The sequence below is a fragment of the Eschrichtius robustus genome, chromosome 4, assembly GCF_028021215.1.
Source record: "Eschrichtius robustus isolate mEscRob2 chromosome 4, mEscRob2.pri, whole genome shotgun sequence".
Classification (NCBI taxonomy): Eukaryota; Metazoa; Chordata; class Mammalia; order Artiodactyla; family Eschrichtiidae; genus Eschrichtius; species Eschrichtius robustus.
Window position 1 is genome coordinate 71031804 of NC_090827.1, and position 26181 is coordinate 71057984.

The 26181-nt window shown below is 35.0% G+C and overlaps 1 protein-coding gene across 6 annotated transcripts in view; it reads right to left on the reverse strand.

Annotated features, from left to right (window-relative positions):
* ADGRL3 (adhesion G protein-coupled receptor L3) overlaps positions 1–26181 on the reverse strand; it is a 563136-nt gene that overhangs the window by 251124 nt on the left and 285831 nt on the right. For all 6 annotated transcript variants that reach the window (XM_068542874.1, XM_068542873.1, XM_068542871.1 and 3 more), the window contains one exon: positions 6188–6268. In XM_068542874.1, coding sequence (XP_068398975.1) covers positions 6188–6268 — 81 coding nt within the window. The remainder of the gene's footprint in view (positions 1–6187; positions 6269–26181) is intronic.

The following is a 26181-nucleotide window of genomic DNA, read 5'->3' on the forward strand; positions in this document are numbered from 1 at the left end:
CGTTTGTTAACATCTCAAGTTTGTGATGCTGAATCTTTGGCTATAGCTTATTTTTAATATATATGTACCAAGCAGGACCATCTGTTTATTCTGAACTTAAAAAAATATTGTCAGTGTGTGGATGTGCTGAATGCAATTTAGTTTGCACATGAAACTTAATGCCTGGCATTATTCTAGTTCATTGATTATCTGCCAATGGAACCATGTTTATATTACTCATTTTATTATAGAAAAAAAAGTTTAAAAAAATAGATGCTGTTTTCCAAATGTGCCCAAATATTTTAGATTTTTTTCAGAGTATAAATTGTAACTGTCAACAATTAGCAACTGTATAAATTAGTGTTTAGTATTAGACTTCTGATCAAACATAAGATTCTACCTAAAGGAAGACTATACACATTACTATACAGAATAAATACAGTACTGTTTTCACCAGCTTTATTACTAGTCGTTTACCATATTAGAAGGCGGAATGTATCTGGTAACTGGCAAATTTTTATGTAGCAAACTATTCAAAATATCATCCTTAGTAATAAAATGGAGGACATTTTTCAGAAGTTAATGTCTTTTCTTGGTTATTGACGGGAACTTATCTAAACTGAATTGCTAGTGATGTTGTGAAGAATTCATAGGTAGGGTTCTATCATTAACTGCTAAGGCTGTCAACAAATTGTATAGAAAAACAATGAAACAAAACCAAACCAAAAATAAAACAACAGAGTTTCAACAGAAGAGCGTGCCTCAAATGGTATATTTGAGTCTCAATATTCACCTCTGCTTAGGATTCTAATTCAGCTTCCAAAATAAATTCCCACCCAAACACCTTCATTGAGTGCTTCTGTCTGTAATACAGACATGATTTTGGGGTAGAGTATTTTGTGAGTAGTTAGGAAGCAAACTAAAGGTTAGGGACAGAGGATCCTTGGTGAGGACACATGTCCTTCAGAATTGCAACTTCTAATGAGCCCTGCTAAGAATTCCATTGCACTGATTTACAAATCTGCTACAAAAATAACAAAGTAGACGTTCATTTCAGATATAACACACAAAATTGGGAAATAGGTCTGAAAAGCATACAGAACTTATTTGCATACAGAAATATATAATAATCCCATTAAATTAAGTACAAAATTGTAACAAACTTGTTTTAATAATGAAAGGTTTAAAAATAATAGTGCTTCTAGATGAAACTATTTTTTTTTAAAAGTCCTGATTAATGAGACATATGGGAAGAAAAATTACTATAATGGTGAATGCTGACTCAGGATCTTATTTTTATTAAGTAGTTTATAGTGAGGGCTGTGACTATTTTTTCTATTTATAGTGGCAGCTCTGGTTAATTACCTTGTAATGTATTGTGACATTAATGCACTAGTAAACTATTGGAATTTACACTCCTATTCAGTAATAAAATCTATAAGTTGAAGAATGCATATAAAGTTATCACAGTCATAAATTATGTGACCAAATGCCATGTATGATCACATTAAACAACAGAATCTCTCAAATTTACTCATCAGGGGTGGGTGCCACTGAATTTATATACTTCAGCTATTTTGAAATATAGATTTCAACATTTTATTCAAGGTTATTTGGTAACTTGTTACTACATTTTCCATATGGTTACTAAGAGCATGTTGGTCACAATTAAAATACACAGTACCAAAAAAGAAATACATTTTGACAAACAAATGCATCAATTTCACAAACTATTTTTTCCCTAAAAAGTGAGTGCAAAAGTGAAAGAAATCAAGAGAATAGAAAGGAGGTAGTATGGTGACATGTGGATTAAAACCAAAATGATTCATAAGTTACATATAGAACTTAAGGGGATGAAAAAGAAATGAAAATGTAACACATATACTTTTTGAAAAATAATTATATAATTATTTTTTTAAATAGAGGTTTAAAAACAATTCCAAAGTTACCAATAATTAGCTCACTATCTCAAATATTCAAAGCACAATCACTGTTAAAAAAAAAAGGTACCAAGTAATCCAAAATATTTGAGATAAGAACAGAATAAAATGGCAAAGTATCTGAAACAATCTGATATGTAATTGTATGTTAGAGAATTCATACTTTCTACTGAAAATTCCCTGTTCTAATATTGATAGCTATATTAATACATTTTAATCATTGTTTTGTATTGCTCTCTTGATGGATATCAAAAAGCTTAAGTATGATTTTCCTATGAAAATATAGTCAAGTCTGTAAAATACACAGGGAATTAATATATAAAGCAATAATTCCTAAAACATGAACATGCATGTACACTAGTGGAAATAGGTACAGGGTGGGAAAGAAAGAGACTACACAGAACTGTAGGTCAGTGGGGGAAGGGGAATATCAAGACATAGCTCTCATTTTCTCAATATGTATAAAATTATAGTAGAAAAATAGAAAAAATTGTTAGCAAATGTGGTTTTTCAGGTAGTTCAAAGGATATTGCTATATAATCACACAAAAATTATTAGAGACAGAATTTCAAAGTATTTAAAGAACCTAATTTATCTTATTGTATAAATTCAAATAGAAACCTATAATATACATGAGAGATTCCCTCTCTGTACATAGATATAGATAATGTACAGGTCATTTGTGTAATTTGACTGTGCATAAATATCAAAAATGTACACTATAATTAGAAACAGTAAATGAAGATGAGGGGTGAGAGTTGAAAGTTGAAAGGAAATACTTTGTGGTTCCAAAGCAATGATATTGCCAACTCTTACCATTTCCAATATTTGTTTTCAAATACAATATTAGATAGTTTTAAGAAAAAAAAGCACAAGATCTTTTGCAATGTTATTTTGGTGATTTATAGAAACCCCTTTATTTATTCAATTAAATGTTCATTTTTTTTTTTGAAAATTACAGGACTATGGCACATGAACTAATGACTACAACTGCAATTGCATTACTCACAGTAGTTTAGGAGGGTCTCTGGGTCAATGCATGTAGAGGAACTATGTGAGAACTAGAAGTTATCAAGACAATTCTTCTAAGGTAGAGAGCACAATTTGAGGTAGATAAAAAGCAGAGATCACTGCTGGATTCTAGTAAATCATTCTTCACCAGGTCAATACCATCACTACTTTTACTAAGATGATGCCGCTTTAAAGTGAAGCTCTTAATAATGCCTACTTGCCTACTAACTCTTCAGGGTCTAGTTTATGTCAGGTTATTTGCCAGGAACTTGACACTAACTGTTTCACTTAATCATCCTTAAAAACTTGTTTTACAGTTGATAGACAGAAGCTGTCTACGGTCATGCAGGTCTGCCTGGCTCCAAGGCCCAGTCTCTTCCCATATGTCACAACAGCAAACCCCAAAGTTCGTATCGATAGTAATAGCCACATATTATCTAGGGCTTACCAGATGCCAGACTCTATTCTGTATCATCCTTAATCCTCACAAAGACACTGTGAGGAGTTCTTATTTCTGAACTTCTGTGTGGTAGTTGAGGAAATTAAAGATAAGAAAGGTCTAGAGCTCCCAAGTTTAAGTTTATTGGCTATAAATCCCTTCATTTTATCACTCAATTTTTGTCTTATTTCATTCTAAATTTATTTTACTCTTTATCTGCCTAGCTACAGTAGGTTGAAATGGCCCAAATTCCTCTCCTTCCTGTATCCATGGTCCTTTGGATTGTGGTTCCTCCATCAAGAGACGGAGTCCATTTCTTAAGTCTAGGGTTGGCTATGTGACTGGCTTTGGCCAATGGGACATAACAAACATGACACAAGTAGAGTCTTAAACAATACCTGAACTTTGGGACTTTCCTACTCATTGCAGGGAATCCTGTCACAATGGGAATGAGCTGGGGCTAGCCTGCTGGAAGATGAGAGCCATATGGCCATCACTGCAGATGACATCAAGGTGACTACCAAACATGTGAATGAGTTTCCTCCCCTGAAAATCCAACCAGCCTGCTAACTACTAAACATCCAGCCTCAGTCAAGTCAGCACATATGAGATTCAACCAACTATGAGAACTATAAAAATGTTTCCTGTTTTAAGCCACTAACTTTTGGAGTAGATTATTACACTGTCATACCCAAGACTTTATAGTATTCTTCCCAAATCATACTGGGATCATGTCTGAAGAATTGAATTATATTAAGGTCACCAACTTGCATAAACAGATCTCCATCTTTGGTGGGAACAACATTCTACTAAGAATTAACATGTCTAAAACAAGGCATCCATTTAAAATTCATCTCTTCCTCATGATGAGAAATTATGTCATAAGCATCCAAGTAGTTAATCAATATAGAAACCTTAGAGGCATTTCTGCTCTTTTCCCTGTATCAGTTCAGCCAATGCCATGTCTCTTCAAAACACTTCTCAGACCCTACCATTGCCGCCAACACACTCCTAACTAATTTCCCAATCATCTTTTACCTGGATTACTGAAATGGCCTCCCTCTGTCAATCTTTCATCATCTACACTGACTTCAAAGATACTTTTCTCATAACAAGAACTGATTCTGTTATGATGTAACACCCCACTAACTTAGGAAAATTTTTTAAAAAATTAAAAATATTTGATGATTTTTTTCCAGGATAAAATACAAACTCCTTGGCATGAGACACAGAATCCTTCACAATCTCCCTCATTACATCTTCCCAGTCTCTTCCTCTAAAACTGCTCCCATTTTACTGTGCGCTCAGCACATTTCCTTAAAAATATCACAACTTTCACATATACATATTTTGGTTCATTCTACTTCCTCTTTGTAAGGTTCTCTGATTGTCCCTGCTCAGTTTTCTTCTTGAAAAATGAGGATACATCCTTCACAATTTAGGTTGTCACCTTCACTTTCAGTCACTTAGACAGAAATCATTGTATGAGTTCCTATTACGTGCCAAGCACAGACCAGTGGCTGGAGGAGAAATAATAATTATGACACTCTTTGCCCTCAAGGATCTTACAGAAGAGAAAGGGAACATTCAAGCTGAAAAATAAAATGCAGTGTTTTAGGTATAATAACTGAGGCAAGCACAGGGGATATCTGGAGGACAGAGGCATGTACTTAGCTCCTGCCTGGTACACGGGAAGGCTTAACAGAGGAACTGAAGGTAAAGCAGAGCATTGCAACACTGGTAGAAACTTATTGGGTAGAAAAGAAAAGGTAAGAGACTCCTGGAAGAGGAAATAGCATGTATAGAAAACATGCTCATAAAAGTCAGATCTAATGACTTTTATTGTATACTACTGAAAGTATAAGAAAATATACCATGCCACTGGGACAAACTGAGGAGAGTCGGAGGGAGGGGAGGAAAGGAGGAGATGTGGAGATATATGTATACGTATAGCTGATTCACTTTGTTATACAGAAGAAACTAACACACCATTGTAAAGCAATTATACTCCAATAAAGATGTTTTAAAAAAATGAAATAAAATAAAAATGAATCTATGTTCACCTTTGAAAAAAAAAAAGAAAATATACCATATTACTTTAAACTGAAAAATTAACCTTAGGATATTTGGTGTTTATAAAATTAAAAGTTTGTCTATTATTACATTAGTTTGAACATTATAAAACATTTAAAAATCATTAATTTTAAAAAGTAGGAAGATAAATTCTGTATTTAGATTATGAGATAAATGTTACTTTTAACTTCTATTTTGTATGACTCGTTATTTTTAAAAATCTTTAAACAGAAGGCATCAATTTAAATACATAATTTTAATTTATATACTTTAAAACTAAATTATCATATTAATAATAAAATGACTTTTAAAAGGAATAATAATAAAATATATCACTTTGCAAGGAAATAAATCTGTCAATACGACTTAGATTAAGACATCTTAATTTATTTAAAAATAAAAAAGGATAGTAGAAGAAGAAATTTCCAATAAAAAAAAGTAACGGTTATCTGGTAATCTCTAAATCTAGGTTGGTTTTCAACTAGTCTTCCACTATGGATCCTCATTTCTTATTTGGTTTACAAACATTTCTCAAAACAATATTTCACATCTTATTATAAATAAGACTTACTCTTTCTGTTATTCTATTCCTTACACACCATTTTCCTCCTGTTTTTTAAATAGGCACTGCATTGTAAGATACATATTTATAGTTATCTTTAATTTAATTAACTGTCTTCAACAAAGAATGAATAAACTTCTTTTTCTTTAAACTAAAAAAAAAAAAAAAAGGAATACAACTCACCTCTAACAGGGGGTCTTTCTAGCTCAGAGTCAAGGTGAATTGGTGGAGAGATGTATGGTACCTGTCCATGATGTGCCTGTCCTGTGGACCCAAAAATAAATGTTAAGATATTATAATTATGTCTTTTTGCATTTTTTTTGGTTTTATGATGTCATACATCTCTCTTCACACTGAATTACTAACCATTATAGAGTGCAGACAGATCTATCCAAACACAGAATCATTATGTGTCATCCAAACATCAACCAATTAAATCAGTCCTTCCTAAGCCATCTACTTTTGTTGTTGTTGTTAAATCACAAGTTTATTGTTGAGTGACGCTTTAAAAAATACAATAAAAATGATTGACAAGAAAAATGAAATGCAAAAACTAAAAACAAAGACATAAAATACAAGTCCCCATTTTTCATTATTAAACAGACATTAAGTACTCTATCAATTTGCTTTAAGTGTTTCTAAACATTTACTCTTAATGTTTGCATTTATTTCACTGCAGATCAGTAATAAATGGTCTGCAGACTGGCATCTATGTCAGATAACACTTTGAATAGCACTGATTTAGATAACTTTACAACCCTAATTAATTTATACCTTATTTTTATGATTACTTTTAAACTTTTTACTTATTATTTGAGTAGAAAACTACTCCTACTTGCTTATTGTATTTGATGTAAAAATAACTAACCACAATATAAAAAAGCAGCTAGATGGATTCACTCTCTGTTTCTTGTAAAGCATTCTGCCAGCTCACTTGCATATCTGTAATACATTTTCTGTCTCATGAGTTAAAGTTGATTTGAAGGACTAGACGCTGACTGAAAAAAATTGCTAGCTTCAAAACAAAAGAGTTTTCTAATGCTCAAAGTAGCTATAGCTTGTATACTGATAATCCAGTAAGCGATTAGGATTTTAAGGCAAGAAAGCATAATTACAGAGTTCAATTTCTAAAGCTACTTTATAGAAAGAAGGTTTGGGTAAAAGTACAGAACCCACCGCTTTCTTTCTATAATGGGAATATGCAGTTATATTTTATACATTTACTATAGCAATCTACAGGGCTGTTAATCTCTTTTCCTAAACAAGGAAAGTTAACGATACATAGATTATGATAACAGTTAGAGTAACCTTCCTGTTTCAAGGAATATTCAACTTGTAATAAACTCTGCTGATTTCTCTTATGAGGCACATTTCAAATAATTAATATGGCTCCCTGTTGATAGTAGCTGTTATTGCTCCCAGCATTTTTCTAGCTAACAGCAGACACAGTGGAGAAGCTGTAATATACAGAGCTCCTCATAATGGTAACTAAGAATATTATGCTTTCACTGGTCATGTTTCAGTGGAATACTAAAAGCACTATTATAAAAGAGATGACAGCGACTGTGCACCGCTAGCAGTCCATGTGTAATATAGCTTATTAAAAACTTCAGATTATCTTAATTATAAAAACACCTGATGTTTACCTCTGTGGCATACTTGGTTGCAAAAACATTTTTACTTTTAAGGTCTTGTGTCATTACAAATGAATTGGTTTGAAACTTTATTGATCATGTAAATGAAAATAAGAATCTTTCACTTTATAGTGGTTCAAAATAACATCAGCATACAAAATCGTATTGATTTCATGTCAAACCAAGGAACATGGCTTTTACTACATATAATAATAACCACTATGCATTCATACATACATCATCTCCTTTTATGCAACCAATATCACTATAAGGATTTAAAGGTAGGTAATACATTAGTACACACACATTTTTAAATCAAAGATACAAGCAGAGGAGACTAAGTAACTAACACGCAGATAGTAAACAACAAGGCCAGTCATATTTTGACTTCAAATTTCAAGTGGTTTCACCTATATCATAATATTTTTCTCAAAGAAGGTATATTAAACCTGAAAATAATGCGTATAGATTTTAGTGATTAAACTCTGACAAGGAACTGCTTTTGGAACTGTCACCTCTACATTTATAATGAAGTAAACAGTCCCTTTAAATGCCACATTTGCCTTTGTTCTTGGGATAAGCATGTAACCTCAACAGTGCTCAACATGGGTACCTATTTAGGCAGCACAAGTTCACAATGTGTATATCCCTAAGGGAAAATGGGGATATCAAAGAGGCAGTGGAATGGAATGGGGGTTATTGATGGTCAAATTCTGAACCGGGTTTGCCATAATTTCCATTCTCTCTCCAAGGAGAAATCTAGCAGACTGCAGGATGCAGGATGGCAGGGAAAGTCACAGTGGTAGGCATTGACGGGGATTCTAAGCCTTAGAGAAAGGTGAGAAATGCGGTAATGGATTCCAACCTGGTAACTGAAATTTCTGATCTACAGAATAAAAACTAGAAATTATGCAGGTTGTTGTTGATTGATTAAATTAACCAAATTCTTAAAAAGATTCCTGCCACACTTTAGATCAGTGGTATTCACACATTTATCTCCACAAAAACACATAAAAGGTAAAAAAAAAAAAACAAAACATTCTAGTAGGCAATACTTCTAACTAAGGATAACTAACTAATAGATAAGAAATCTAAGGCAACAATTCTCAGGGTAGTAATCTGTCATCATTAGGAAGGGCATATGGAAACATGGGGAGATGCTGTGCATAGTTTGAAAAAAAATTCATTGTCTCTCAAAGTCCCACCCCCCTCATAAAGAATTACTAAAAAAAGGAATTTGGCCAAGATGGGGGAGTAGGAAGACCTTGAGCTCACCTCCTTCCATAGGCACACCAAAATCACAACTATTTTCAGAGCGACTATTGATGACAAAGACTGGAAACTAGCAGAAAAGATCTTCTACAACTAAAGATATAAAGAAGGAACCACAACGAGACGCGTAGGGGTAAGTGGAATCCCGATATAGTCAAGAGCCATACCCCTGGATGGGTGACCCACAAGGGGGAGGATAATTACAATTGCAGAGGTTCTCTACAAAGAGTGAGAGGTCTGAGCCCCACATTAAGCTCCCCAGCCGGGGGGTCTTGTACCAGGAAGACAAATCTCCAGAACATTTAGTTTTGAAGGCCAGTGGGGCTTAGTGTCCAGAGAGCCAGAGGGCTGTGGGAAATAGAGACTCCACTCTTAAAGAACATACACAAAATCTCACATGCTCCAGGACCCAAGGCAGAAGCAGTAAGTTGAAAGAAGCCTGGGTCAGACCCACCAGTTGATCTTGGAGAGCCTGCAGAAGAGGCAGAAGGCAACTGAAGCTCACCGTGGAGATAAAGACACTGGTGGAAGCCATTTTGGGGAGCTCATTCTTCCACGCGGACACTGGTACTGGTAAATGCCATTTTGGAATCTTCCCTCTAGCCTATTAGCACTGGGACCTGGTCTGCCCACCAGCTTGTTTGCACCAGTACTAGGAGGCATCAGGACAAGTAACTAACTGGGTGAGGCTGCCTTAAGACCCCCTGAGCCCACAGCCATCTCAGGACATGGCCCTGTCCACCAGAGGGCCCAGGATCTGGGCCTACATACTACTGCACAGACACTAGACCTGGGAACCCCCAGGTCTCTGCAGCCAGAGACCCTGGGTCCCAGCCCTGCCCATCAGCAGCAGATACCGGCCCCAGGACCACCAAAGCCCTGCAGCCTGCTTTGTCAGGACCCAGCCAACCCACCAAAAGGCCAGCACCAGCCTTAAGATCACTTGGGCCCTGGCCCTGCCCACCAGCACCAGCTTTTTTTTTTTTTAATTAATTAAGTAATTAATTAATTTATTTATTTTTCGCTGCTTTGGGTCTTCATTGCTGCACATAGGCTTTCTCTAGTTGTGGTGAGCAGGGGCTACTCTTCATCGCGGTGCGCGGGCTTCTCACTGCGGTGGCTTCTCTTTGTTGCGGAGCACGGGCTCTAGGCATGCGGGCTCAGTAGTTGTGGCATGCGGGCTCAGTAGTTGTGGCTCACAGGCTCTAGAGCACAGGTTCAGTAGTTGTGGCACACAGGCTTAGTTGCTCCACAGCATGTGGGATCTTCTCGGATAAAGGCGTGAACCCGTGTCCCCTGCATTGGCAGGTGGATTCTTAATCACTGCACCACCAGGGAAGTCCCCCCAACACCAGCTTTGTGACACCTTGGGCTCCTCAGCCAGTGGCCCAGGATCCAGTCCCAGCCACCAGAGGCTTGACACCAGATTTGGGTCACCCCAGAACCCACAGCCAGCCATGTCAGGAACCGGCCCACCTACCAGCAGGCTGACAGTAGATCTGTGAACCCCAGCCCTGAAACCACCCACCCCAGAACCTGGCTCTGCCCACCAGTGGGTCAGTATTAGCCCCAGGACCCTGTGGCATTCTGCAGTGAGCAGCCTCACGACCCAGCCCTGCCAACCAGCAGCTCCCAGCTTCCGCAGGGTCTGGCAACCAACTGGACCAGGGGCCAGCCACACCTACCAGACCACCCACCGTAGTCAGCCCTCCATAACAGAAGGATCCATGCAGCCCACAAAGGGGACATCCCTAGAGTATATAGTTCTGGTGACCAGAGGGAAGTGTGCTGCTGGGATGCACAGGATGCCTCCTACAAAAGGCCACTTCCCCAAGGTTGGGAAATGTAACCAACCTACCAGATACATAGAAATAAAAACAGCAAATTAGGCAAAATGAGGCGACAGAGGAACATGTTGCAATGGAAGGAATAAGATAAAACCTCAGAAGAAGAACTAAGTGAAGTAGAGATAGGCAGTCTACCTGATAAAGAGTTTATTTTAAGGTAATGATCATAAAGATGATCAAAGAACTCAGGAGAAGAATGGATGAACACAGAGAGAAGTTGAACAAACAGTTAGAAGACATAAAGAAGAACTAAACACACCCGAAGAATACGATAACTTAAATAAAAAATACACTGTAAGGAATCAACAGATTAGATGATACAGAAGAACAGATCAGTGAGCTGTAAGGTATAGTAATGGAAATCACCAAAGCTGAACTGAAAAAATAGAAAGAAATGAAGTCATTTTAAGAGGTCTCTGAGACAACTTCAAGTGTACTAAAATTCTCATCACAGGAGTCTCAGAAGGAGAAGAGAGAGAGAAAGGGACAGAGAAAATATTTGAAGACATAGTAGCTGAAAACTTCCCTAACCTGGGAAATGAAACAGACATCCATGTACAGGAAGCACAGAGACTCCCAGACAGGATCAACTGAAAGAGGATCATGCCAAGACTCATTGTAATTAAAATGACAAAAATTAAATATTAAGAGAGAATATTAAGAATTAATGCAAAATAATAGTAATAATAATAAACTCCAGTTAAAACCATAAATAACTTTCATAAAAATTTCTCTTGGACTTTATGGTGAATAATATTCAGCAAAAAATGCAATGCAAAGTGGGAGCTCAAAAGAGCATAGAGAGGTAAAAAGCATGACAAACACATGTTTTAAAAATATGACACATTTTCCACCATATTTGACTGTCTTATACTAGTCTCACCTGGTCCTCATAACCACAGCTTTGTATATCTAAATATGTGATGTGCTCTTGTTACTTTTGTCCTTACTTTTCCAAATTAAAAAAGATACATATCTGCTTATTTTTCCTTCTGAATTTTATTGCATTTTTTTCTAAATTTTAAAGTAAAAAATCATATTGAGATTTTATTAGAATTACATTAATTCTATAAACCAATTTGGAGAATAAATATTTTAAATAGTTTGTCTTTATGTATTTTAAATGGATTGCTTTTTGTTTGAATTGTTTTTTAATAAATAGGAATAAATTATTTTTGAAGTTTTCTACATTTTGGTTATAAGAATATTTCATTGTGTAAGTATTCTATTTTCCCCATTTTGAATAAAATCTCTAAATTTTCTTGATGACTTTCATTTAGTTTTTTTGACCTTTATTGTAATTATTAGTTATTGAGTCTACCTTACTAGCTCCTTAGAGCTAGACACACTGATAATAATATTTTGGTGAGGCCCTGTGATCTTTGTTTCTTGTAAGAAGTATATTCCCAGGTTAAGATTCATCTATAGACTCTTGTATTTAATTATTTTGTGCTGCAGAATTTAAATTTTAAAGATTGAATTTATAGGACATGCATTTTAGGGGACAGAGTTTCCTGGTGTTGCTATTCACATGTCATTTTATCTTTAAGTCCCTACAAAGTAATTACCAAAGGAATAAGCATTGCTTAATGACAGATTTCATAAAAGAATTACAAAGAATTAAAAAGTGGGAGGAAAAAATGCTTCTTGGTTCATTGCTTAGGAGTCTAGAAGAATAATGGCAACAGGGTAATGGGTGGGTAGCTTATGAATTAGATTTTATTCAATTTTTAGTGTAGGTAAATGATATATTTGCATGAAGATGTCATATATATGCATTTATATATATACACGTATGTACATACATACGTGTATATATGTGTCCATTTATATGAAATATATACTGATATATAATTTATATATATATATACAATTCAAATATATCATCCATTTCAAATATACAATTCAATGTTTTTCGTACATTCATAGATTTGTGCAACCACTACCACAATCGATTTGAGACTAATTTCATCACCATAAAAAGAAATTTGAAGTCTCTCAGCAGTCACTCCCCATTTCCTCCAAACCCACCCCAGTCCTGGGCAACCACTCATCCCCTTTCCATCTCTAGAGATTTACCTGTTCTGGACATTTCACGTAATTGGAATCATACAAATATATAGTCTTCTGTGATCAGTTTCCTTCATTCAATTTAATTTTAAAGGCTCCATATGGTAGCGTGAATCAGTACTTAATTCCTTTATGCTGCCAAATAATATTCCATTGTAAAAACATAGCATATTTTTTGTATCCATTAATCAGTTGATGGACTTTGGGGATAATTTCCACTTTTTGACTATTATGAATAATTCTGCTATGAACCTTCATTTACAAGTTTTTGTGTGGACATATGTTGCATTTTTCTTGAATACACATACCTAGAAGTGGAATTGTTGGGTCGTATGGTAAACTCCATGTAAAAACTTTTGTGGAAATGTCAGTCTGATTTCCAAAGAAGCTATACCATTTTACTTTTCATTAGGAATGTATGAGGCTTCCACTATCACAGAGATGTTTTTCAGGGTTTTTTGCTTGTTTGCTTGTTTGTTCATTTTAAGGTGATAGTCTAGTTAATCAGGATTGATGAGACCTGAAATAATTAATATTAAGACAATTGTGAAATCTGGGAAGGGAATAATCTCCCCAAATGAACACAGAAAAATAAAGCATAGGGTTTGGGTCAGAAGTTGTACAGTTCATCCACATTGAGAGAGTAGAAGGAAAAAAATGATCTGGCCAAAAAAACGAAAACAAAGAAAGAGCTGCTCACGTTCTGAAATGAAAATGTGTGAACTATCCAGTGTTAGGTATGCCAAAGATGTAGAAGATTTAAGGATGCTGGTTAGTAGAACCCAAAAGGCCATTATGGATTTTGGAAAAGCCATTATTTTTCTACTTTCAATCTCTTTTTCAACTTTCATTTAATTTCTATTTCATTGAGGAATTCTGTGCAATTTCTACTAAAGTTCAAATATAGAAAGGACTTGACCGGCACTAAGTACAGGAAAAGGATTTTTTTTTCCTCTTTCTACTGTCAATACTTTACTTGCACATCAGAGCACAGCAATACATTTTTAGAACCATAGAGTTTGGAGGGAGAAAGACATTTGATATCTTATAATCCCAAACCTACATTTTAGAATAAGGAAACTGACATCTCGATAAATTGGTGACTTTCAAAAGTCAAATCAAGGTGGTGGTTGTCAAGAGTGATGTCAGAGGACAGTAAGAAAGGGAATGCAGCTAGCCTGCAGAAAACTGCCCTCAACCCTCTCTTACTTCTGAAGCCTTACTTAGCAAGCAATTATTTTCAAGGTGTGTGGGCCATGAGCTTTCAGGTTGTTGACACATTAAAAGGGTTGAAAACTATTTATTTATAAAAATATGTATTTTTTTTTTCGATTTGGCTATGTCTATAAACTAAAGGCAACTTAGCATAACAGGTAAGATCATGCCCAGGAAACAGAACTGCCAGTGTTGGTATTTGGACTCTGCCACATTTTAGCCATAGAATTATTAACCATATAAGTTATTAGCCAGCAATTATCAAGCTGTTTAACTTCTATGTGCCTCGATTTCCTCATTTGTATAATGGGGATTATAATAGCACTGACCTCATAGAGGTGTTTTGAAAATTAGATAAATGTATACATATGTAGTAATTAGAACAGTGCATGGTATGCAGCAAAGCACTTAGAATTTTTAGCTATTATTATTATTATGCTAAATTCATTCTTTCATTCATTAGTTCACCAAACAATATTAACTGAGTGCCTCATATGTGACAGGTGCCTTCTTAGGCGGTTGGCATACATCACACAACAAAATAAATGATAATCCACACTCTTATGTAGGGGAAGACAGACAGTAAGCGTTTAACACAGTAAATATTATATGTGTGAGATGCTGAGGGCAATGGAAACAAATTAGAACAGGCTAAAGGGGATCTGAAGTGGGAGGGGCAGGTTGCAATTTTAAATAGAGTGATCGGGAAGGCCTAATTTAATTTCTATGAATAGATTTTGAAGAGTTCAAGAAAAGGCAAGAGATATTATCTGACTTTTATAGGAAATTGTAAAAAGATAAAAGTATAGATAAGAGTCCAAATCTAATTCTATTAATTAAGAATGAAAGAAAAAAATGTGCTAGTAGCAGATGCTTTTGCCTAACATTTATTTCAAATTTTACACATATTCATAGACATATTAATAATGACACCAATGACCAATGAGTAAAAGAAGACATAAATAAAATACGGTGATATGTAATTGGGAAAATGAACACAACTTTGTTCCTAAAGTAAAAACACATTTTACTACCATAAAGTCCCCATTGGTTTCTCCAGTTATACTATTTTTCAACTCAAATTTTCCTCATCTTCTATATAGTGCTGTAAACAAGTTTAATAGTTTATGGCCCTCCAGGCAGATTTCATGCCTTCTTTTCGTTCGTTTCCTTTAAATTTTCAACTTCTGATTTTAATTATTTCCTCTAGAGATATGACATTTCCCCCTCCTTAAAAACAATAACATAGATCTCACATTTTTTAACATGGGGTTTTTAATGATATTGCCATTTTCCTTTTACAAGCTTTAGAATGATAGCAAGTTACATCTCTGCATTTCTCTGCCCTATTATAATAATGATTCCATGTGGAATGTGGAAACCTATACTAAACTACATTTAAGAACGGCATATGGGATTTTTCTAAAGTTTTTCAAATACTCTGAAAGTAAATGAGACTCCTCAAAAAAAGTTTAATTTTTTGTTGAAAATAATTTCAGCTACAAAAAAAATACCAGAGGTCAATGTGTTGGTAGTGCTGATGGAAAATTGGGTGTGCCTAACATTACAACAGCTTGCTTTTTTTGTCTTTAAATCCCAGTCTGACTATAACCATCTGACATCCAAAAAGTCAGCTTTCAGGTGCAGATATAAACACCAATCAAAAGTAATCATCAAAGAAAAGAGTTGTAAAGTTGTCAATTTAACACCTATCTTTTCACTCTGGTTTCCTTTTCCCCCTTCATCTTATTACTCACACTTATTTTCAGTGACTTTAGTAAAATATGAAGTAGCAGAGAAACAACTACATGCTTGACTTCTTATTGAGGATATAAAGTCATTGATGGAGGTACAAAGGTCACTGACGGGCTTCTCTCCAGTGGATATTTCTTGCCACAAAGAAAACAAATGGAGTAATTTGGAGCAAAGGTAACTTTCTTGTGTTTTGTGTGTGTGTGTGTGTGTGTGTGTGTGTGTGTGTGTAGTTCTTCCAGCAAATATTTCTTCAGTACCCACTCCCACTCTGTGACCAGTATTAACAATACCGTATGAACAAGATAATACAATGCTCCAAAGAGAGACTTCAGCTTAGATGCAGGGTTAAGAAATTGCAGGGAAGTATGATATGTACCTTGATAGAGGTGAGAGAAAAGAGTACAACAATAGCATCGAACGGAGGTAAGTGAAGTGAGGGAAGAACAGTACCTGGAGAAAGATGAGACTGAGGGAACAGCAATTAGTAGTCTAGTGAAAGAGTATGGCAGGCACAGGGAATCAGAAGGAATGATATGAGGGGATGCCTGCTGATCAGATAAGTGAGAGGGCTAGGAGACAGGGACCCACAAAGGAGGGTGGGCAGAAAAGATGATTAAAAATAATGTAAAAATTCAAAAATGTACAAAAAAATGAAAGAATAAAAAATACATGTGAAGGGAAACAGAATATATCACCCCAAAGCATGCCACTCTGGCATATTGATTATTTTGAATTAAAGTTACTTGAGAAACAAATGGTACAAGAAAGACCCTCTGACCCTTCTTTGTCTCCCTGAAAGCAGGAAATAAATCTCCCATGTGAAAGGTATCCTCTCTGCACGAGGAGGACAGAAGGCATCGTTATCCCAGATAGGGAACTCAGGGCTGAGAAAGCTGCATAAAGAAGCCCTGTTACTTCTTCACTAATTTACTACCCCAAGTCCAAACCCCTTTGTCTTACAATGGTCAATTCTTTGAGTCATATTTTTTTTTGGCTCCAGTACAAACAAAATCAAATCTGTTTTTCTCTGGCTACTCTTTATGTCAATTTAATTATTAGACCAGCCAAAGAATTTAGAAGGGGAAAAGGGACAAGTTTTCCACCTTTACACATGTTTATCATCCAGCTTCATCAATGGTTAATTCAGGGCCTATATTGTTTCACCGTTCTCCTCCTATGCCTCTTTCCCCATCCCAGAATAAGGGGAAGCAAATCCCAAACATCATATAATTTCATCTGTAAATTATTTGAGTATGTGTCTATAAAATATGAGTTCTTTAAAAACAACCACAATACCATTATGATACCTAAAAATTAGGAAGATACATTGTGAAATGAATTTAATGTAAAATTCAATGAAGCAATTGTCAGGAAGAAATCAGCCAGTCTGAAAGAAATGAAACCTGTTGGCCTGCAAAATACCTCATTGGTCCTAGGGCTGAAATTATGTTGGACTGAGGAATGTTTTATATCAATGATGAATTTCAGGTGCTCACAGATATAGAGGGGACTCTATCTTATAAGCCATACAAATGCTTTCCTTTCTTTCACAAGCATGAAAAACAGACTTGGTAGTTAAAACGATAAACACTGAATTTTGGAAGCATCACTTCAAAATTATTCCTTGAAGTCTCAAAAACCTATTGTAGCAAGCCTTACAAAAGTAAACTAGAAACAGAATAGAAAAAGAAAAATAAATCAGAGCATTTATCTTTCCTGAATTTCTAGTTTTTATAATTCTTCAAAAATAAACAGGAATGAACACTTTGGAAACTGAAGATCATAGTAATAAGAATAGTTATTTTCTAATTTTCTAAGAGACTAATACTAAGAAGCACCATGTGAGGTAAACATTGCTTCCCATTTTTAAAATGCAGTAACTAAAGCTTTATAAGGTTAAGTGGATTTTCAAAGGTTACGCAACAGTGTGTGTGGGAATCAGGTTTCAAGTCCAGAGACCATGTTCTTACTATGTAGCTTACTGCCTCCACACCCTATAAATAGACCTAGGAGGGTGGAGAGAGGCAAATATACTAAATTTCTGAAACATTAGAAATTTTTAGTCCTTTTCCAGGCTAACCTAAAATTAAGTGTTTACATTAATAAAAGACTAAATCACAGAACAATCAGGACTCTAAAATCACTTTTCTCAAACAATGAGCAAAACACTATGTTCTACTTAACACTAGGTTAACTATATTAGCCTTCCCCAGACATTATTTAAAATTTTAATGGAGGTCTTAAAAATGGTACGGGTCAGTAATACAGATCTCCTTGAATCATTGTGATTCCAAAAGCTGGAAAAAAGAAAAAAGAGGGCTTCCCTGGTGGTGCAGTGGTTGAGAATCCGCCTGCCAACGCAGGGCACACGGGTTCGAGCCCTGGTCTGGGAAGATGCCGCATGCCGCGGAGCAGCTGGGCCCGTGAGCCGCAATTACCGAGCCTGCGCGTCTGGAGCCTGTGCTCCGCAACAAGAGAGGCCGCAATAGTGAGAGGCCCGCGCATCGCGATGAAGAGTGGCCCCCGCTCGCCGCAACTAGAGAAAGCCGTCGCACAGAAACGAAGACCCAACACAGCCAAAAATAAATAAATAAATTAATTAATTAAAAAAAAAAAAAGAAAAAGAAAAAAGACACTTGAAGCAGTTCTCCTCCCCACATGCACACTCACATCTTTCCTATTGTTTATCATCATTGTACTAAGCCCATGTTTTGCATACAGTAGAATGAGGAGAAAATATTTTACTATTGAAGTAGTTAATATTCAGCCCTATTCCACTGAAGGTGTGTATTCAGGGTGAGGAGCTGTGAAAAGCTAGTTTAGAAAAAACACAGGTGAACCTAATGAGCAGAACTGTGTTGTTAGCATGAACACAGGGGTCAATAACTTCAGTTGGTCAATTAGCACAGGACATACAAGAGGCTGTTCCTAAGCCTCCTTCTCTTCCAGAGCAATTCTGATTTAGGAATTATAGCTTCCTCAGATATTTTGCTTATAGCTTATGGTAGATAGAACACTGGTCCTTCCTAATCCTCAGAATCTGTAAGTATGTTATTTTATACGGCAGGAGGGACTTTGCAGATGTGATTATGGTTGAGATGGGGAGATTATCCTTATGACAGTAGTTCTTGAAAGTCGAAAAGGGAGGCAGAAGAGTAAGTCAGAGTGGTGCAACGTGAGAAACACTAGATAAGCCATTGCTGGCTTTGAAGATGGAGGAAGGGGACCAGAACCAAGGAATTGGGGCTGCTTCTAGAACTAATAAAGACAAAGATCCTTTCCAGAGTCTACATAAAGAACTACTTTTAGCCAAATAAGACCTGTGTTGAACTTCTGTCTTAGAGAAATATAAAGTAATAAATTGGCATTGTTTAACCCTCTAAGTTTGTGGTACTTTGTTCCAGCAGTGATAGAAAACTAAGACACAATATAATAATTGGTCTTTATTTTAATACTAAAAATATCCTTTTCATATTAAATATACTATTTGAACAGCTAATACATGGATATGGTATATATTCAACTGGGACAAAATGAAAGCATCTAATCAACCTGATGGCTATCCACAGGCAATCTCTCTTTCCGGTATCTTGTGTACATTTCTGGAGTTATTCTACACCCTTATAACACACACACATACACACACTCTACCATATATTTATTTATATGAATTGCTGCCATATTAAAACACACTGATATTCTCCATTTTGTCAAGACTGCTCTAGAAGACAGTTCTAGAGCTTCAACGTTTAACCACATCTTTCTAATACATACAAATTCTTGCATACATTATTAAGAATGTACCATCACCGGGGCTTCCCTGGTGGTGCAGTGGTTGAGAATCTGCCTGCCAATGCAGGGGACACGGGTTCGAGCCCTGGTCTGGGAAGATCCCACATGCCGCGGAGCAACTAAGCCCGTGAGCCACAATTACTGAGCCTGCGCTTCTGGAGCCTGTGCTCTGCAACAAGAGAGCCCGCGATAATGAGAGGCCCGCGCACCGCGATGAAGAGTGGACCCCACTTGCAGCAACTAGAGAAAGCCCTCACACAGAAACAAAGACCCAACACAGCCTTAAAAATAAATAAATAAATAAATAAATAATAAAAAAAAGAATGTACCATCACCTAAAATAACACCAGTGGCAGAGATAGTTCTTTTAATCAGAAAGAGGAGATTACTTCACAAGGCAATGTAATAACTTGATGACGGCAACTAAATGATAAGCATAAAACAAAACTATATATAATGAGATAGACAAAACAAAAATCAAAGAGATAGAATAGTTTCCTTAGAAATCATCTAGCCCAACTGCTGTAATTTACAGGGGGAAATAGGCCTAGACAAGATATAGGACTCACGTAAAGTCACCCTCTAGCTAAGGGCAAGAGGTAGACATAGCATAATAGTTACATAACCCCTAGTTATGTGTTCTTTCATTTATACTACTCTGTCTCTTTATTTTTTTTTTAATTAGGATTTTTTTAGAACATTTAAAAATTCATAGCGAAATTAAGAAGGAGGTACAGATTTCCCATGTATCCTGTCCCCACAAAGGTATAGATAGCCATTATCAATGTCCCCGACCACAGTGGTACATTTATTACAATTGATGAACTGACACTGACACATCATAATCACCTAAAGTGCATATAGTATTAGGGCTCATTCTTGGTGTTGTATAGTCAATGGATTTGGACAAATGTATAATGACAACTGTCCATGATTATGATATCATATGAGTATTTTCACTGCCCTAAAAATTCTCTGTGCTTTGCCTATTCATCCTCTCTCCTCCTTTATTTCTCTTATTTTTATGACAGAAAATATAGAAAGTATAGAAAGTTTGTTGGCTAACGATTAGGGCTAGGAATGCTGCATTACAGGAAAATAAAAGTTTTGTATAAAAGGAAGATTTAGAGTTTATCCACTGTTATGAAATTACCTAGGTCACAGATTTACTGTGAGTATGAAATCAATAGTGACATAAAGATTACTAGTGTCTAGTACAGAATCAAGCTTCACTAAATGAGTTTAGTTCCTACCCCTTTAATAAATATTTCCTTTCAGGTTATTTTATTGCTGTGTTGTGCATTTCTGACATCTTATTCATCAGTAAACAAAAATGATAAGTATAAGTAATGAAAAATAACTTACTTTTTAAAAGTTTTTTTAATATCTAATTTTGGGGAGGAATAAATGAAGACATGAGAATTTTGGATCAAGCTGGAATCATTCTTTGTCATGTTTTCAGAATCTAATTGTGTAGTGGGATATTAAAATGTGGGCAAGCTTGGTTACTGATTCAAAATTTCTATTATGTATCACTGCACTTCTTATTAATATTCAGATACTTTGTGGTATTTTAAGAATATAGCAGATATTCCGTGCAGGATTGTGATAATGAAGTATATATGATCTTCCTGATGATATATCTTTGTTCAAGAATGGGTCATTCTAAAATTGTAAATTTTTTAAATAAATTACTAAATGTTAGTTTTATAGCAGTTATTGATCATGGAACTTGCAAAGACTGAGTAAAATAACTCTTTAACACAAATAATGGCAAAAGAGAAAGAAACTGTGAATGAGCTTTCATTAATTTCCTTAATTACTCATTTATTCATTCAGACAATATTTAATGAGTGCCTACTATTTACTGGTACCAACTACTGGAAATAAGCAAGTAAACTGTTAACTCTTGGAACCTATAGTCAGAGATATAAAATTATGGGATTTAATTGAAAAATCCACTTATTAAGGTAAAGGGAGCCCAATAAATATGTATGTGACTCAGAGTAGGTGTTCAGTAAATACTTATTATTTTTGCCTATAAGAAAGACAAAAATAACCTTGATTACTGAGAAGTAAAATCTCCTTGGGTGACTCAGGAAAGGCTGGCAGAGGACCAGCATCAGGTGCATACTGTGACTCTATAAGACTGAAGTTGTCATGTTCACTCTCCTAATTCTCTTGTGATATTTGGAAATATGATTCACCATATCATAAAGTGCTTTTTAAGAGAGAGAAGAAGATGAGGTGTTTTCCATGGTATCTGATTTATAGCAAAAAATACATAAAGGGCACAGTCTATTAATTTACTGAATCCACATTTTTACTTATAATTAAATTCACCTATCAAAACTTAATGTCAAAAGAAGATACCAATTATTTAACCTTTTCAACATGCAGCCTAGATATCAAATTCCAGGAAAATAAAAAGGGTGAAGTAGGCTTTATACTCATTTTCAGTTATGAAAATTTATATAATATTTAAAAATGTGTATTCTCCAGAAACTATGTGCGATGTGGGAAAATGTGAAGAGCAATTTTGTGTGTGTATTCATATTTATATATTTATATTTATAGTCACATGAACATGTGAACACACACACATACACACCTTGAATACCCTCAAATTATTCTAGGATTTCTCAAACTTGTTTTAACATTTGCTACAATTTTGTAAATATTAAAACTGAAACATCCTTTCACTTCTCTAATCTATCTTCATTGGAAGAGTAAGCGAACTGAACACATTTATAGCAAAGACTTTACATAGGTCGATCCAGGTATAAAACTCCATGAGAGCTGGAAGCATAACAACTCGTTTCCATGTATTCTCTGGCATCCTAGGACTCACTCAAATGTCTTAGTCACTGTAAGAATTCAGTGTATTTCTGTGAAAATTCACATCGATGACATAAAAATTAAGATGAATGTTAAAATTGCTACACTTCAAATTATAAACTAGGTAAATAGTAAAACTCTGTGAAAATTTCTTTCATAAATGGAAATAAATTCATAGTGCAACTAATTTTGTTTGAGAAATGTTACAAATTTTATAACTATTAAATTCTCTCAGCCTGTCCATTTCTACCAGAAAAGATTCATGCGATTCTTGAAGAGGTCTTTACCAAATGAGATGCACAGCAATTCCCTAGTACAGACTTTAACCCAATGCATTTATGTAGATTTTATAAAAATACTCTTCTAATGTACTTTTATTAATTTTATTTTCTCCCTTATTAAGTAGGTGGCAATTACATCATTATGATAAACTGTGAAAAAATTGGATAAATTGGCACTATATTTATATTATTTATCTGTATTTAATGGAACTGAAAATAGTTAATGTCATAAAGGAAAGATTGGAATTACGTATTTAGGATAAAGGGTTACGGTGCCTGAAAAGTGATATTAGAATTACTTCAAAGGAGAACTAGCAAATGAAAATCTGCTTCTAGAACCACAGAAGCAAGCAGCAAGAAGAAAAGTATAGACCAGGGTCTTCACAACAAAGAGGTTTGTTCCCTAGAGTACAGAGCAAAGAAGCTGGCCTGCTGTGTTTATACTTTTAAAGTTCTGCTTTAAAGACTATCCTAGCATGCTAAGAAAAGCATAACATGTTAAATTTTCTTGTCCTCCCTGCTGATAGATCAGAAAATATCCAGTAACACTAATCCACAAAGAAGAACGGTAAAGCATGTTAAATGTACCTGAAGAAAAGTTCATAGGTGGATGGCAACAAAATGCTAACACCTTGACCTTAGCCCCACCCCCAAGGAAGGTTTCAGAATATGAAAAGTAGCAGCCTGGATTTGACTGGATAAATGTTATCAGTGGAGAAGTGTGACAACATAGATCTCAAAGTAAAAGCTACTCATCAGGTGTTATTCTCAAATGATGCCCATCAGGCATTTTTCCTCTCAGCTTCTGAGTCAGTAAATCTTAGAGAAGCCATATCTATAGGAGAATTAGAATGAGACCTTTGGATACTAGAGTATAATAAACTAAATATACCTAAACTTATTTCAAAGAGGAGTAGAAAAATTCAAATATATTAATTACAGGTCCAGTGTTCAAAGAAGTTCTTTATATGTAAAATGATATATTTAGGCAAGATAATGAAGAATCAGAGGAGATTTTTTTTTACAAGAATATATATGAGGTTTGTTTATGAAATTAACTTTTTTTTCAAAGAAAAGAGAAAGGGAGATGCTTATTTCCCCCACAATTAGGCTCGAATCTCTTCTCCCTTTTCATCAATCCATGCGATCTGTGAGAGGATCTATCATGAAGAGAGCCCAGCAGGACCTGCCAGATTATTCAGTTAGTTGACAGAGATCAATATACACCCCAAAAGACCTGAATTCAGAAAATTCCATGCAAAAGGTATTGCATGCATAGGCTTACAAAAGTGGGATCAGAGTGACCCAAGCATAATAAGACCAGATTTTCACATCGAGAATAAAAGGATATGGATATTCTTCCAGGATGATGACAGTGAATTTTACCACCTAATTCTTTTCAATAAACTCTAAAATATATCATTGTATAGAACGAAACTGCCTGTAGTGAAATTTTGACAACTCCCCTCTGTGTGCTAAAATGCTGTCAGCTGAAAAATCTGTACTCTTTGTGCAAATTGTTCATTTTTGACAGATTTATCCTACTTTTATGTTTGCAGTCTTAATCAAAGGAATTTGGAAAAGTTAGAATTTAGCTTTACACTCAAAGAATAGGAAGCACTATTAGCATAATTTGGAGGTACTAGGCATTTATATTATAGTTATCTATGAAAAGTATAAGCTGTCATAAAAGTGAAAATATTTATAAAGTAACAGTATAGAGTTTGATTGGTTTTAAGATACTGTATATTTTAATAGAAATATCTTTTTCTTAGTTATGCCACATTATTTCATAGTTTTATGTTTTCCTCTTTAAGAGACAGATATATTATTTTCATATTTCTAAAAAGGTCATCATACTTCATTATTGCAACTTAATGTATGACTAAATGAATCTCTCAGATCCTATTATGTCTCAATTTTGGTGAAAATTTTGCATATTATAGTCTTATTTTTTTCCTTCAGACTTCAAGGAAACACCATCTGATAGATACTTTAGCTTTCCTCAAGTGATCTGAAAGTGTTAATTCTTATTCATAAAGGATTTTAAGATTTATATTTGGGGAAACAAGCAAAGAAGCAATAAACATAACTCCAAGGACATGCTTATAAAAAAAAAAAAAAAACAAACACCTCTACTAGTGTAAATTTAGATGATTTTTTTTGTTGTGTGTAATTGTATGTCTGTTTTTTTTGTTGTTCAGCATCCCTTTGTTTCAGGATATATATAGCATTCAATATTAATCCTGTTCTAAATACACTGGGTAGGGCTGACCCTTTCCAGTATCCTCTAAAATCTGAGAGGTGAGTTCATCACCCAGGTTTGGTCACTCAGAGGGTTCTATCAAATATATCAGAAGACCCTATCAGAATTTTCTCTGGAACTTGCTAATGCTAATAGAGAGAAGGAATGCTCTTTCTCTGAGAACCTGAGCTCCATGAAAAACACAGGCTTGAAGACGCTGGTGATCATCTTGTTACCACGTGGAAGAAGTATATCTGAAACAGGAGCCAATCAGAAGCAAGCTGAGTTTAGGGACTGAGTGAGATAGAACCTTGATAACAGAAATGAACACCTCCTTTTTAGATCTGAAGCAAGCCTCTCTCTTTGCAAGTCTAGTTACCTGAGACATCAAATGCCTTCTTTGAGCTTTAGCCAATTTGAGTTGAGTTTTTCTTACTTTAAAACAAAAGCATCTTGTGTGTGTAGACATGTGCCTGTGTGTCTAGGAAGCAGAAGTATTTTCTTCCTTTAATAAGTGCACTCTATAAAAGGAAGCTAATCACTTCAGCTTTTTTCCCTTGACCATTCAAAAACTTGCTAACATAGTTTCAGTTCAATTAATTCAGCCACATATAACTCAATTAACACATCTTAATATATCACTTTTTTGAATGGGAATATTTGGAGGGCTAATATATAATTCTTTTAAATTTACTCATTATCAAAGTCCCTAAAATGCTTATTAACTAGCAATAAAGGGGAGACACCTCAGAAATTTTAGACAGCAGTATCTACAAAAAATAGAGAAACTTGCTAAATCACTTCATATGTTGGTGAGGGAAAAGCATGAAGTCATTAAACCATTAAGGAGAATATTCATCTCTGGAAATTAACTATGTCAATATCCAACATGTCTGAAGTACTTTTATATCTTGAAAATGCTTTTTAGGGATACTAGGCATCAATCAAGATTCTTAGCAAATCCTACTATGAGCTGCTTGTATTATACAGGAACGCTAGACTTGTTACTGTGCTCTCCTTTAGTATAGAATGAACAATTGATGCCTTATATCATGAGACCATGATGCATCATAATATTTTTACTTTTCTCTTTTTGTATTTCACTGATACAGTGACTTAGAATGTGACAGTCCAAGGTTCTACTTGTAACGAGAAGTTATGGTTTCAATAAAGGAATGATGCTTTTTTCACTTTATTCTACTATCCAACATCTTATTTTCATGAGATG